The sequence below is a fragment of the Myiozetetes cayanensis genome, unplaced genomic scaffold (assembly GCF_022539395.1).
Source record: "Myiozetetes cayanensis isolate MyiCay16 unplaced genomic scaffold, myiCay2020 scf18, whole genome shotgun sequence".
Taxonomy (NCBI): Eukaryota; Metazoa; Chordata; class Aves; order Passeriformes; family Tyrannidae; genus Myiozetetes; species Myiozetetes cayanensis.
The window spans coordinates 5822738-5837684 of NW_026087389.1; the positions used below are offsets into that span (position 1 = coordinate 5822738).

Consider the following 14947-nt stretch of genomic DNA (forward strand, 5'->3'; position numbering starts at 1 on the left):
CTCCCATCAGAGCTGCCCTGGGGGTGCTGGTGGACTCGTGAGTGTCAAGTTGGACAACCAGAACTACCTTTTATGCAAGAAACATTCATGGCCAAGTCTTGCTGAGTCTTTCAAAAACCAGGTTAGGAGGAAAGATTTATTGCCAGTCACTTCACCTTAGCAGAGGGTGGAGCAGATTTTTTTCTCACTGAGGTTCTTGCAAAAGTGAGCTACAGCTGGAAACCCATTCCCTCTCCCACAGCTTTGAGGGTGACAAACATTAACCTTTAGAAGAGATTTAAAAAAGGATAAGACTGCTATGATACAAAAAATCCTTCAGTGACACCATGTTTTAGTACATTACATAGACTCGAGAAGAACATAATGCCCATTTGTCAGCCTCCCCCACCAAGTTTTCACCTTTTATTTTCAGATTTTACATTCTTGAAAGTCCCACTTGTTTTTTTCCAAAGGTCAGTTTATCCTATTTAATTGATAGAGAGTACACAAAGATTCAAAGTCTGATACCAAAGAGGTGAATTGGCCACTTCTGCAAGTTTTTCATTCAAACCATTTATCAAGCCTTTAATAACAGCCACTAAGATATGAGAAATGTTAACAGAGAATGAAGGTTAAAAAAATGAGTAAATGGTTTGCAAGGTGCTAGAGCCCCAGAGATCAGTGTGATTGGTATAACAGATTTCCTTCCCTCTCAGGGAACCAGTCATTTTTGCATCCTTGCTGCTAAAGGACACGGGGGGGCTTCTGACATGTTCCTGGTGCAAAAGCAACACACACAATTGAAAATCAAGTAGCTGTTTTATTTTCACACCATGCCCGCACACGTTGCATCCTGTCTTTATTTTCTTGCAATATACATACACCTTTCTAGTTTTTCAGTACCATATTCAATGACTTTCTTAAACCTTGGTAAATTCTTCTGAGCTAGATTTTGGAAGAAATCCCATCTGGAAAATTTGAGTGATAATTAAGATTGTGACACTGGCATGATTGCCATGTGAAGGGATAGACAGTTTTGTTCATAGAAAAAAAATCTCAAGAACTTATGCAAGCAAGAGCAAGTACAACAAAAGCATGCACTGAGTTGTCTCCCATTAACAGCACAGATCAAATGAGCCAATGCAACTGCTTCTGCTTTGCCTAAATAAACCCTGGATCAGTCATCAAAGTAGAATTGTTTTCCACAATACACTTCCTTGAGCAACCCAGATAGCCTTTGTGCTGGCCCCAGTAATGATGTAATGGGAAAAACTTACAGGCATTCTGTCAAAGCCATGCAGATTGCTCAAATACTATTTCCCAAGGCTCCAACCTCGCAGGTGCAGACTGAGCAGCCATCGAGACTCACTATGATTAATGACTTTTTCCAATGTGTTGCCTTACATTAATACAGCCAGATAACTTTTATTAAATTATGGATGATCTATTAGAGGATTGTAGTCACCTGCAGGCTGCCATATGTAAGGAAGCTGCCCAAACCTATGCAATTCAGGTATCTCAGAGACAAACCAGCTTTGCATTACCTTTATGCACTGAGGTACATACAGACCTCCTGTCTACACAGCATCCTGCTGTTTGCCTTCTGCTCAGCTGACAAAGGAGAACTACTGCCCAAGCCTCAAAGCCATCCAAGAGCCAAGGGAAACCACCAGTCCTTACAGAAACCATCTGAAAATGCTTTAGGCATGGGAACCAGCAACCCACCCTGACCATATCCAAGACTGGGCTCTCTACAGAAGCATAGAAGGTATCTGAAATCCCAAGGAAACACCCTACACAGGCAGCAGTTCAAACAATACAGGAGTTCAGACAGAGTCACAACAGGGAAGTAAATTGAACAAAACCAGACAGCACTTGATAAATAGCATTTAACAAGAGAAGAAAATCTCATTCACTTACCCTTCATGCTGTAGCTTAGGACCACCACAGGTATTCCAAGTGTCATAAGGCTCCACCACGCACTCAAAAATATCCAGGACACCCCAGAGAGGTTTCCTTCCGCCCAAAACAAGGACATGTAACAAGGAACCAACTGGCCTGCAGCTCTGGTATTTCTAGCAAAATGGCCAGCAAGGTCATCATACAAAAAAGCAACACTTACTACCTACCACCTCACCCCCAACTCTCCCTTGAAGGATAAAAGCTTGGTGGTGCCTGGGAGGTGAGGCTGGCTGTTGATAGCTCACAGCTGATTTTAATCCTCACAGCTGTAGCCCATCTAGGGACCCAGAGCACACACACAAAAAAAACCCAAACCTGCACCCCATAAATGCTGAGGAGAGGTCATTTTTTTTTTTCTTTTGCTGTAGGCAGCCCACCAGGTTCAAAGGGAAGGGTTGGATAGACAAGGGCTTGTGTATCATCAGATGATGGCGATGGAGCAGAAGGGAAGGAGTTCAGCTCCCCTTCTCAGCAAGCCTGTGCTTGCCCATGGCAGTGAGCCTTTGCACAGGGCACGTGGCTATTTACTGCATTGATGCCAGCTGGATTCAGGGACTGCAAAAACCTCCCTGAGATGGGGGTAAGCAGGAGGTAAGAGTGGGATTTTTTTCCTTTCTCCTTCCACCTTCTCCTTTCAGGGTTCAGTTGGGCATTGCCTGATCTCTAAGTTGCCCTCAGGAAGAATCCCCTGGGATTAGATGATGCTGCCGTGGCTGTGTGAGGAGCAGAGGTGGCTGGTCGGTCTGGCTCTACCTCTAAGGTGTCTGGTTATGGATCTTCCAAAACAGAATAGGGGATGCTACTGTCCAGAACAAAGAGGCTCTGGCCAAGGCGGGTGGAGGGGAGTAATGTAGCCCTCTTGGAGAAAAATATGGAAGCTAAAGAGCAGAAAGAATTCCTACTTGAATATAGCTCCTTTCTGGAGCAACACAGTTGAGAGGCTCAATGGTCTATGTAGTTTTCTCCAATTCAAGAGACAAATTGCACCATACTGGAGTAGGGTTATTTTCTTTTTTAAATTTGGGTGGTAGGGGACATAAGGCATCTTGTGCCTCCTCAGACAGTGCTGCCTCCAGAACATTATTTCTGTTCTCATTATTTCTGTGTGAGCTCTTCCACTGCAGCATGCCTTTCTGCCAAGCTGACGGAAACTGTCCCCAAAAGGCAGTAGGAATGTAATCCTCCTGGGATACAACGGAAACAGTCATTATGTATCCCTGCAACTTCCCGTGGTTGCTCACATCTTGTGGGAGACGGAGAAGGCGTGTGGTGAGAAATGAGTGTCACTGAAGACACGCAGAGCTTATATTCAAATTCTAAAACATCCACCACTGGATCTGTGGGCGAAGTTGTCCAGCTACTGCAGTGACGGTGTGATGATGCCAGAGACTCACTCATGTGCCATGGCAAACTCTCAGAGAAGTTTGAGACCTTTCCCATCTACTTGCTTCCCCCTGTTTCTAATTAGTTATGGCATTGGCATAAAGCGGGATCTGTGTCTATTAAGCCTTCATCTGCTCTTCCTTATTCCCACATGAAGTCATAATCCTTCATGTCATCCAAACTGTGTACTATGGGAGTGATTTAGGGTGTCTCAAATCAGAGGATAATACCTCAGGTACTGAATAAATAGAATAACTGTGGAGGAAAACAGGCCTTGTGTCACACACTGCTTGTAAGAACACATGTGTTAGCAGAGGGAGGCGAATAGAGAAGTGGAGGAGAGGCTGATGTATCCATAGAAGAATTTGAAGAACAATCATGAGATTTTACACATGGCAGATGTCTAAGATATTTTGAGAGATTCTTCTCAGAGCCTCTAAGCCACAGCAGGGCCCTGCCACATATTTTGTTCTTCATATAATGATGCTGTGCCATTTGTCTTGCTCTATTGATGCACTCCTGGGTGGTACCAGCGGGACGAGAAGTGTGGTTAATAGCTGGCTTCAAGGGCCAAACAGAAATATCAGCCTGCAGTTCAATCCCTAGCCAAGAACGAGGCACTCAAGCAAGGAAACAGATTTCTTTCCTAAACAAGGGATCAAAGTATGATGAAGCAGAGGACAAATTCTAATATCTTCCAGCCAGATGAAGCAACAAGAGGCAGTTTGGTAGTAACAGCCCATGGTAATCACAGAGGCAGCAACTGAGTCCCAATAAAAGTTGTCACAAGGTATCTTGCCACATTTCCAGTATGGATAAAGATCAATCACAACAGTTGGAAAAAACTAGCTCTGACCTGTAAGGCAGTCCTTGCTTGCCAGATGCTTCCAAAGTCTGGCTGCTGTGGTCATTCTGCAATCATCTTCCTTTAATTGTTATGTGGGATCTGGACCTTTGAGAACAGCCCTAACTTGTGCAACCCTCAGCTAAACTTGCCTTGAAAACCCTGTCAGGCAGAGACCACCCTTGCTGATGATGCCCTTCATCTGTGCTATAAAGTCTGGACAGTGAGCTATTAAATAAATACTCAGCAGCTTTTTGAGAGGGCACCCTGCACTTACTCCATGTGGGTTTTTCCTTATCTGAGCCCACAGAAAGGTAGGGGTTGTTTCGGATGGCGTGGGTTACCTTTGTTTGCCACGAAAGTCACTCAAAGTCAACAGCCACCAACAAGGAAGTACAACCTTTATTCTAGAAACGCTTTGGAGTCCATTACTCTTATTAAGCAAGCTAGTGGCTCCTTTTCCCACTTACACTGAGGCAAGGAGTTGCAGTGAAATAAAGCATCTACTATTTTCCAGCTGCACCTGAAATCTCTAACCCTTTCTAGAGAAGACTTGTCTAGAGTGAAGAAGTAGTTTTGATTTAAATCATCCCTATTTGAAATAAAAGTTAAACTCCTCTTCCTCCTCCAATATTTCTAATTTTTTTTTCTATTATTCTCTGAGCAGGGGCAGGTGGCTCTGATTTTAGCTGCAGCTGGACTCCAGCTTCTTTGCTCCACTTGCATCATTTCATCTAACACGCTCCTCTGGGGCTGCAAGAACTTCACGCTTCCATCTCAGCCTAGAGGTGAAAGCAACGAGGAGAAGTTACACCATGTAATTATAGTTATTATGCCAGTTAATAGAGCTCCTCACAGCATAAACACTGTTAGCACGAGTCACTGTCGGGAATAGCTGTGTCTCCAGCTCTGCTCTTGCTGTCGGAGACTCGGCACAGATCTGAGCCCAAGCCCAGATCTGAAGAGCAAACCCTAGTACCTGCCAGCTCACACATGGGGCCAAATCTCTCCCTGGGCTTGGGCAAACTTCTGGATTTGAGAGCTTGAGTGTGATTAGAGAGGAATAATGTCGTGCTGAAATGTGTGATCCGAGCAGACTGTGTTCAGGCTTCAGGTCTACCAGCTTTCTTTTTGCACTTGGAGTCACTCCATTGCCTTGTCCACAAAAAACCAGGTTTACCCTGAAACCCTCACTCTTACCATGTGTTTTTCCCATCCAAATGGCAGGGAATATTGCAGTCCCCTTTCTCTCTCCCTCTTGTCTTGACAGTAAGGTGCTGACATGCTATTTTGATAGTCTACTTTTAAAAAGATAAATGCACATTTATACAAAAGTTTTAAAACAATTCCTTTTGGGGGGAAGATCAGAGGTGACAAAGTTGTGACAGAACTTGGATTTAGTTAATTGGATCTAGCTATTTGCACCATCTTTTGCTAACTGACTGTGCCAGTCCCAGGCTGGGAAAGCAATTTAACTCATTGCCTGTGAAAAATGAAATGACAGCAGCTACTTGAGTGAACTTTCACATTAACGAGCATGATCTGATCTTGATCAAAGACTTTATGTTACTGGGGGACCAGAGTTCAAGCACTGGCCTCTAATTTTGAAGGCAGAAAAGGTTTGTGTGTCATTGCAAGGCAAACTCTTCGGAGTTTAAGCCCAAGGTAAACTTTCATGTCAGTGCTGTTAGTGACCCTATACTGAAGCTTGACTTGATCATCTCTTCCTTTAATTCTCACTGTCATATGCTGCCTCCTGCTCAGCAGCATTGGTTTCACCCATTAAAGCAGTGAGAAGTGATGCTATCATTAGCTGTTGCTGCTGGGCACTTTTGGATCACGTCATGCATCTTGCGGGTTGTTCCAACAAAACAAGCTCTGAGGAGCAGGGTTGGGATCCGAGAGAGGCAGAGACCAGCTTTGGGTGGCAACAAGCCATAAAATTGTCCTTGCAGATCTGGTGTAACCAGATCAGCTAATAAACCTCTGGAATGCTGATGCCATGGTTGATCTGGTCATACCAGAGAAACCATCTCTTACAAGCCGGATGCCAGGAACCAAATCATGCAGCACGCCACGAGCAGCTAATACCAAAGAGCACTGTTGCTGTGTATGAATGGGACTGTTCCTGTGCTGAATAATCTCTGTGATCTCACACACTGTCCCCAAAACACACGTGCTGTAAGCTTTTTTTGGCATTTGGTGCCATGATAATATTGATTGACACATCAGTGCAACAGGGTGACAATATAAGGGATTGCAGCCATGGGCATCAGTCATTTTGCAAATCTCAGCACCACTGGTGTGGGGTAGAAAGCCATTGTGAGCATTATTAGAAGAAGACAAATGTTGTTACAGAGGGATCTGTGGCCCTGCAGATACCTATATCAGGTAGAAGTGAAGGAAAATTGTCAAATGCAAGGATGGTCACCATGAACAAAGGTCCATCCTTTTCTATTTCACTGCCTCTGACCTTCAGCCTGCTCCAGGATGAGTCAAACACATCCCTCCCAAAGCCTGACAGCATTGCTACTGTCCTTCATGCAGAATTTCACCACTGCTGGGTTGCTCTGCAGCCTTACCACAGCTCCTCTTCAAGACTGGCTCTTGCTCTGAAAGCCAAGGCATCCCTGAAAGGTGATCCTGTAGATCCTGGATGGTTAGTAAAAGTTATTTAGAAGGCCTATCTTGCAAATCAAATTACAGAGAGATACTTTCACAGGAACCAGGGCTTAGAAACTGAGCTGATGTTGAAGGGGAAGGGTGCCCTGCGTTCAGGGCTCCTGTGAGTTCCTGGCTGCACCCCAGGTGTGTGAGGTTGCCTAAGGTGAGTCATCTGGGGCTCCGTTTCCCCAGCTGTAAAGCAGGGATAATGCTTCTGTTCTCACCTCAGTTTGTCTTCTCTGTTTAGATTTCAAGCTCCTCAGGGCTGTGTCTTGATACAAGTATGTACAGTTCCTAGCTTAATAGAGTCATGATCCAAACTGAAGCCTCCAGGCACTCCTGGATATTATATCATTGCTACTTTCACAAGAGGTTGCAATCAAATTCCTGTATCGGGAAAAAAAAAAAATCCCAGAAAGGAATAAAGCAAGCTATTAAACTGAGGAGCATTTTTGCTGAAGTGGAAATAATGGTACTTTGTCCCAAAATGTATAAAATATGTATTGCAATTAAATTCTCTATTGGCAAATTGCTCTACAATTAAAAAACACAGAAGCTTGAGTGAGGCAATTAGAATAATAGTAGAGTGTTAATTATAGCTTGATGGATTCTGCATGCTGTCAGCAATTACCTTCCAAGTGTGCACTTCTGAACTGACTCCAAATCCACAAAAAGACACCGACAGAATTAGAAATATCTTCCTTGTTGGCATGCCTTTGCCATTTTAAAATTTGTTTTCATAATACTTTTGTAAGCTATTTAATTAGATTTAATGAGGTTCAAGGAAGAAACATCCTCCATGCTGTACATAGACTTCTCTCCAGCACAGGCATTAGCTTGGGGAGGAGGGAAAGCACAACTGAGAGCTGTCTCAGCTTCTACCAACTGCCCTTATTTTCAGTGCATGGAGATCTTGTGCAAATGCAAGGTGATTTTACCCAGTTTCTAGAACAGTTCCTTCTACATTTCTGTTTTATAAAGGTTATCTAAAGCTCTTGGATCTCTTTCTCCATGGGAAAATCCATGGTCATCCTCTTGCCTCTTGCCCTCATATTAAAAAACATTAATGGTTAAAATTAGCTTAAAAGTTTCATTGTCAAATCTGAAAACACTGTAAAAGAACCAAAAGTTTATTATTTTTATGGTGCCTTCCCTACTGGGCAAGAGAAATGCTCTCCATAAAAGTGCCTTAGACTTTGAGTTTCCCACATTGAGGAACTAAAGAAGTATTTATTTGTATAAGACTGTAATATTTTCTATAATACATCTACTCTTTCTGCATCAGGTCCCCTCCCCAAGGATGGGAAGTCTTGCTCTTACTTTGCAAAAAGCTTTCAAATAAATCAGGAGACTAAATATCAGTTATTCTCCTGTTTACTTCCGTTCTTGAAGGCTGAAGTAAGACCCTAAACCATAATAATATGAATATATTTTTAATCTCTCCCCTCTTTGTAATCAAAAGCTTAAATCCCAAGTTTTACCTAGCCTTTGCAATGATTGAGTTTTCTGTCTGTCATCAGTCTCTGCAATCTGATACATTCAAAGCTGTCCCAAAAGCCAAATAGTTCTTGTGCAGGTGGCTGTCAGGAGTAAATAGAGGAACGGGGAACTGCTGTGCCAGTAATAGCAGTAATGTATGGTTGAGATTCAGGTGAGGATGCTGTGATATGTGTTTCTCTCCATAAAATATGCCCTCTCTCCCCAGGCAGCTCCTGGTGTAAGGGGTTAAACCACACTCCCACCCGCCTTCCAACAGTGTCCTCCCCTAAATGCTGTGTCGAGCCACATCCAAACTTGACCAGAGCCAGTTGGACGCTCTCCACTAAGCTCAGAAGCAGCCTCTAAAGTCAGTCCGTGGGGTGTATCGATGCTCTGAGCTGAGCTGTGCCCGTGATGCTCTCGGTGCGGCTCTTGGTGAGTCACACTTCGACCCGGGTGTGCTCCTTTTACATCTGCCGTGTGCTGGGCTTCCAAACACAGCGGCATATTTGGGAAGCGCAGCAGCGTGGATCGATCGATCCACTCGGGGATCGCGTGGACGGGGTCGTGGCAGGACACACTGTGGAGAGTGTGGCCCCACAGGCGCTTCGCGGCGCCCAGAGGAGGGCTCGCTGGGCTGCAGGGAAGCCCCCATCGCCTGGTGTCCCAGCAGGTCTCCCCCACCCGCGGGAGGGAGGTTCGCGTCCCGCGGGGAGGGCGCGGCGGGCGCGGCCCCTTTAAGAGGCGCCGCGCGGGGGGGGGCGCGTTCACACCTGGAGTGGCAAAGGGGGGCGGGCCCCGGCGCCGCTGATTGACAGGCGGAGAGCACCAATGGAGTCCGCGACGGCGCGCCGGGGGGGGCTTCCGACCAATGGCGGCGCGGCGGGGCCGCCCGGCAGCCAATGGGCGGGCGCGCGGGGGGCGGCGCGCATACATGTTGCGGTGTGGCCAACGTGGGTCCGCGGCGAGCGGCGCTCGGGGCGGGCGGGACGGAGGGAGGAGAGAGCGGAGGCACCACCGGGACACGGCGCGGCGGGCACGGCCAGCGCTCCGGGCACGGGCAGCGCCAGCGCCCGCCGGCTGAAAGGACGAGGAGGAGGCGCTTTCCGCGGCGGAGGACGCGCACTGTGCCCGCCCGGCGGTGGATGCCGGTGAGCCGTGAGCGCCCCGCGGGGCCGGCGGGCGAGGCGATGGTGCGGGCGGCGGAGCGGCGCTGAGCGCTCCCGCCACCGCCGCCGCCTCCTCCTCCTCCCGCCGCGGACGCTGCCCCGGTGCCGGATACAAAATGGCGCTGCCGTCACGGGCGGCGCTGCTGCTGCTGCTGCTGGGGCCGCTGGGCTCGGCCGCCGCCGCGGGCTGCCCCGCCGGCTGCTCCTGCGGCGGGGACACGCTGGGATGCGGCGGGCTGGCGCTGCCCGCCCTGCCCCGGGACCTGCCCCGCTGGCCGCGGCACGTGTGAGTACCGGGGGGCTGCGGGCACGGGGGGCGAGCGGCGCGGGGGCACCCGCGGGGACGAGGTGTGTGGGTGGCCGAACCTGCGCTCGCTGGCGCGTTGTCAGCGACGGGAAAACTTCCAGCAGAAATCCCCGCAAAACTCCGGGTGGTTGGTTTGTCGGAGCGGAGCGGGCGGTACCGCCTTGCGGGCGCGGTGCGGGGCTTGGCCCGCGGTGCGCTGTCCCCCTCGGGGTCCCGCCCGGGGTGATGGAGGACACCGGGAGCGATGCCGGTCCCGCGACAAAGGTGGGAGCTCGGGGCTGCCCCCGCCGCCCGCTCCCGTGCGGGGCTGGCGCTCCCTCTGCGCCGGGCGGGCGTCCCGGAGGAAGGGAAGCTGGGAGCGGGTTTGGTGTCTTAACGATGGGATCTGCTGGAGATAACGGCCAGCGTGGGCTCCCGAATCCTTATTAGGACATCATCCATCCATCCATCCATCCCCGCTGTCCCGGCGCTGGGAGCGGGGCGCGCCCAGCATCGCGCAGGGGTGGCCGAATTCGGACCGCCAGGACCGGGGCCGCGATCGCCCTTTTGGCCCTTCCGTGCTGTCAGCTTTTTAGGGTGTGAGTTTCGGGGGAGGTCGAAACGGAGTCGCGGGCTGTTGGGGTGTTTCGATAAAATCCAGGTGTTTTTCAGTGAAAGCGGCGCTCCCCAAGTACTTGTCCGTGTAGCGAGGTCATTAACCTGCAGCGTTGCGTGTGTCCTGGACGGCAGCAGAGCTTAGAGCCCCGCACCTGGGGGTTGGGGCAGCACTGTGGGGTGGGTTTTATCCCTAGAAGGGTGTTTTAAGGTGCTCAGGTACGTGCCCAAGCGCAGGACGGGGGCACTGCGACTTCCCGCTCCGATTGTGTGATCGCTGCTCTGGGCTGGTAAAAGCTGGAATAAAACATCAGACACCTTGAAGCTCGAGAACTTCGGGGGAGAAAGGCTTTGACAGCTCAAGGCGTTTGACAGTCCAGGAGGACAGAGAGTTAAGGATGTGTATGCTCACAAACTTGTAAAAAGTGCCCTCGACTATGAGTAAAACTCTGGAAAATAAGGATCCAGGAATTGAGAGGGAAAACAGTGCTTCTGTCGTGTGGCCTTTCTGCTGTTTGAACAGATTTATAGATTATTGAATCTATAAAACCCCTGGTTGTAATAGATACTTCTCAGCTCTGCCAGGAGAGAGAACGGTCACTGAAGTGTTGCTGGAGATCGTCCAGCTCCTTATTAAGAAGAATTATTAGAGGTTTGTCAGATCCTCCTGGTGGTATTCACTTCTGGCTGCAGAAATGCCTTCTTTTACTTGAAATTATCAGGTGTCATACCGAGAGGAACGTGTGGCCTCTGCGTTAAAACCCTGACTCATCCCATTCACCTGTTGCTGAGCACTCTGAAGGATCCTTCCCTCAGCCGTGGGCACCTTTCAGAGCGAGCTTTTAGTCTTGTCAGCATAATTCCAGCATTCCCATGCACCTCTTAAAATAGGACAGTGTATCTTTGTTCGGGCAGGGAAATGCGTTAATAGCCCAGACAGAACAAATTTATTGTTGTGTGTTTTTTTTTCCGGAGTGCTAATACCCAGGAGTGTCTTTTTCATATGGAACAGATTTTTGAGTGTCTTGTGTTCATTTTGAATTTTATTGGTAAGGTAATAGCACGTATAAATCTTCTGCTGCGGACCTGTGGGCCGTTGGTCGCTTAGCCACTTGAAATATGGTTTGTAACTTTGTTCTAAACTAGCCAAAGAATTGGTTAAAGTGATGGTTTTCGTATCTGAAAATGCAAAATTAAGGCTTTCTTTCCTACTCCATAGCTAGTATAAAAAGCAAACGTTGAAGCTATTGTAAATACGCTCGTTCTTAAAGCAATACTGTTTCTAATTACTAAAATTGCTTAAAATTGCTTATTTCAGTTTAGGAACCAAGATGAAGCACGTTTTTCATGCTTGGTAGGATCATAAATGCTGGTTTTTTTGCTGCGGAGTTGCTAACTCTTTTAGTAGTTTAATATCCTCTATAAAAGCACCACGTGCTGGAGAAAAGTTACCTCTGCAACTATCTGTTACTTTTGTTTGTTTGTTTGGGGTAACGTGAGGGTTTGCAGTGGTCCATGGCTGATGCTCGAGGGCAGCCCGGGCAGTGCGGGTTCCCCAGCCACAGGCTGGGGTGAGATGGGTGATGCTGGAGCTGTGCATCCCTCATCTCCATCACTTCTGGGCAGGCTGTGTCCCGCCGGAGGTGTCTGCTCCCCCGGGGGGATAAGCTCGGGCTGGTTCGATCGCTGATGGGTGACGGGATAAATCCAGTTTCCAGTGACTGTGGTGGCTGTGCTTTAACTTCATTAAAACTCTATTGAACAGTCCCTCCTTAGCAGTTTATCTTTATTCCTAACGAGTGCCACAATGCCGGGGCAGTGCTTGGAGTCGGTTTTCAGTGTGTTGGAGATAAAGCTTTTGTTTGTAGGGGTGGAAATGCTGCTCGGCACGCCGGGGAGGGTTCTGGAACAGACTTAATCACGGCGCGTATTTTGTCAACAGGACTATCAGTACCGAGGAAAAGCACTGGGACTTTTGGAAACTATTGTTATTTCTCTGTTGGCAGTAGAGCTCGTAGTTGTAATTTTTCTCCCAAGCTTTCAAAAGTAATAACTGATATGCAGAGGGGCTGCAGTCGCTTACAGTTAATGTAGTGTGGCATAAGATGTGTGAGGTTTTTTGTTTTGTTATTCTGGGGGTTTGGGTGGTTTTTTCCTGTTTGTTTTATTTTGGTTTTTTTGTTGGTTTTGTTTTGTTTTTCTTAAAAGCAGCGGACACCTCAGCGTTGTGTGCCAGTTATATAAGTGTGCTTGACTTGCTGAGGGCACGTTGCAACACTCTGCCATGACCCATCCTGTCCTTGCACCAGCACCCAGCCTGCTGCAAGCTCTGCAGCTGGGAAAGGTCCATGGGGAATGTCGGCAGAGCCAAACTGTGCTGGGCAGTTGCTGTGCACAGGGATCCTTTGCGGTGCCTCACTTGGAAGATGCTCAAGGTGCTTTGTGTCTTTAAGTGTTCAAGTCTGAAACTTGTTTCCGCATTGGAGTGTAAAGTGCGGCATAAAGTGCGGGGCCAAGCTTAAGTATAAAATGTTTAATGCTCCAAAAGGCCAGGGCTCCAGCAGCACTGGGGACATGGCACATCCCCCGGCATCCTCTGCTTCTGTCTCTCCACGCATCTTAATGTTTGAGGAGTGACAGAAGATATTTCCTGTAGGCATCGTGTATTGTTTTTCCTTACTATTTAGTGACAAAGCAATAGTATTTTTGGTGTGGATTTTTGGTGAGAAGATTTCAAGGCAGTGAGACTGCAGTTGGATAGCCAATTCATTGCTGGTATGGGCTGCAGGAAAGGAAGTTCTTACTTTAAACAGATGTATTGTGTATTTTTGATCCAAATGACTAGGGTATGTTTTTGGGGATACTGAGCATCCGTGCCTGGACCCTTCTGCCTCTCTGTCAGTGTGCATGTGCCTGGCATGTCTGGGAAAATGCACGGTCCTCAAGTGCCCAGGAGAGCTGGGCTGAGAGCTGCTCTCTGTTTCCCAGGGTTTGACTATATGGATAAGTTGCCCCGAGGCACCAGCTGCGTGGCTGTTGGCTCTTTGCACGGTGCTGCTGCTCTCTGGAGAGATCCAGGCAAAGTGTCTGGATGCTTTTTAAAGTCCTGTGGGTCCCTGTCAGTAGTTTTAGGGCCTGGAAATGCATTTCAACTAGAAGTCAGGAGCAGACTCTTGCTGTGTTCAAGTGTATACATACAAAGAGATATTGTTAAAGGCAACGAAACTGAATGTTTGTGCTCAAAATTACCAATAAACTGATATTTCTTGCTAAACTTGGGTTTTAATGTGTCAGGTCTCTTTGCTTTGCTCTCACATGTTAGAGGGTAGAAGTTTACTTGGTAATGGGCTGTACTGCTGCAGGTTGCATGGGACTTTGGGAGAAGGACATCAGTTGCTCTTGAGCTCTGGAATAACTCATTCTCCTGCAGATGCTGGAAAAGGAGGTGGTGCAGGGACTGTCCTGCTGACAGTTGCTGGGAGAGGGGAGTGCTGCTGGCAGCACCTCTCCTGCATGTCCTACTTCCAGGCCTGCTGAAATAATGGAACAAAGATTAAGTAATCGTCACCCTGGGCTCCTGGTGCCTGGCCCTGTGCAGCTGCAGAGACCTCACCGAGTGCTTGAAGGATGGCTTGGGACAGGGATGTGGGTTGGTGCAGGTGGCTGGTCTCCCTCCTTCCTCCTGGGGTAACAGAGTAAAAACCCAAAGAAACGCTGCAAAACCAGCGGCTCCCTCCTCCATGATGGTACAAGGAGGGTTTCCTGCTCAGATGGGACAGTGCTGGGAGCTGGTGGTGCTTTGAAAACGAAATCCTGCTTGGCTTGCTATTCCACACTTGGATTTGGTGCTTCCTGGACCATTGTCCTTGTCAGTGGTCCTGCTGGGGATAGTCTCCAGCCCCAGGGCTGCAGGATGGCTCTGCACCCCAAGGGATTGCAGTTCCTGCGCTGGAGCTTGGCCCTGGTGGGTAACAGCAGAGCCTCTCCTTGCAAAATGATGCCTCTGTGGGCCTGCTGCTTAAGCACAAATAAATACATGTGCTCGCAAGTAAATCCACCCCTCCTGTGAGAACATGTGTTGGTGGATTCGCTGACCACCCTCAGCATGCCTCAGTATTTATCAGCTCTTACAGGAGAGCCACAGTTAACAGCAAACCCTCTGCATCTGCTGTTCATCCCGGACTGAGCCTCGGCCGGGGCAGAAAGCGGCTCATTGGACTAGGATTAGAAATACACGTGAGATTCTTAACGAAGGATAAAATACCCCCACCAAGAAGCCTTTTTGGCTCTCGCTGAAGCCCCTGGCTTCAAGTGAAAGGCTCTAGGACCCCCTCAGCCTCCTCTGCATATTCCTCTCTCCTTTTGAGAAACTTCATGGCATTTAATCACTTCGAGACTTTTCCTCTCTGCAGTGACTGCAATTTGAAACGCAGGGGTCCCATACAAAAGGAGCAAGTGCTCAATGGGCTGTGTTAATATTCAGTGCCGTTTACAATGGGTGCAGTTTGAAAAGGGGAGAATGGATGGTCTGGGAGCTGGGGGAGGAGGAGCTGCAGAGGGAAAATT

The 14947-nt window shown here is 48.3% G+C and overlaps 1 protein-coding gene across 1 annotated transcript in view; it reads left to right on the top strand.

Moving 5' to 3' along the window:
* Window positions 1-9370: 9370 nt before the first annotated feature.
* LRIG1 (leucine rich repeats and immunoglobulin like domains 1) overlaps window positions 9371-14947 on the top strand; it is a 91025-nt gene continuing 85448 nt past the window's right edge. The window contains exon 1 of the mRNA XM_050313236.1: window positions 9371-9766. Within this exon, the coding sequence (XP_050169193.1) occupies window positions 9597-9766 (170 nt within the window). The 5' untranslated portion in view covers window positions 9371-9596. The remainder of the gene's footprint in view (window positions 9767-14947) is intronic.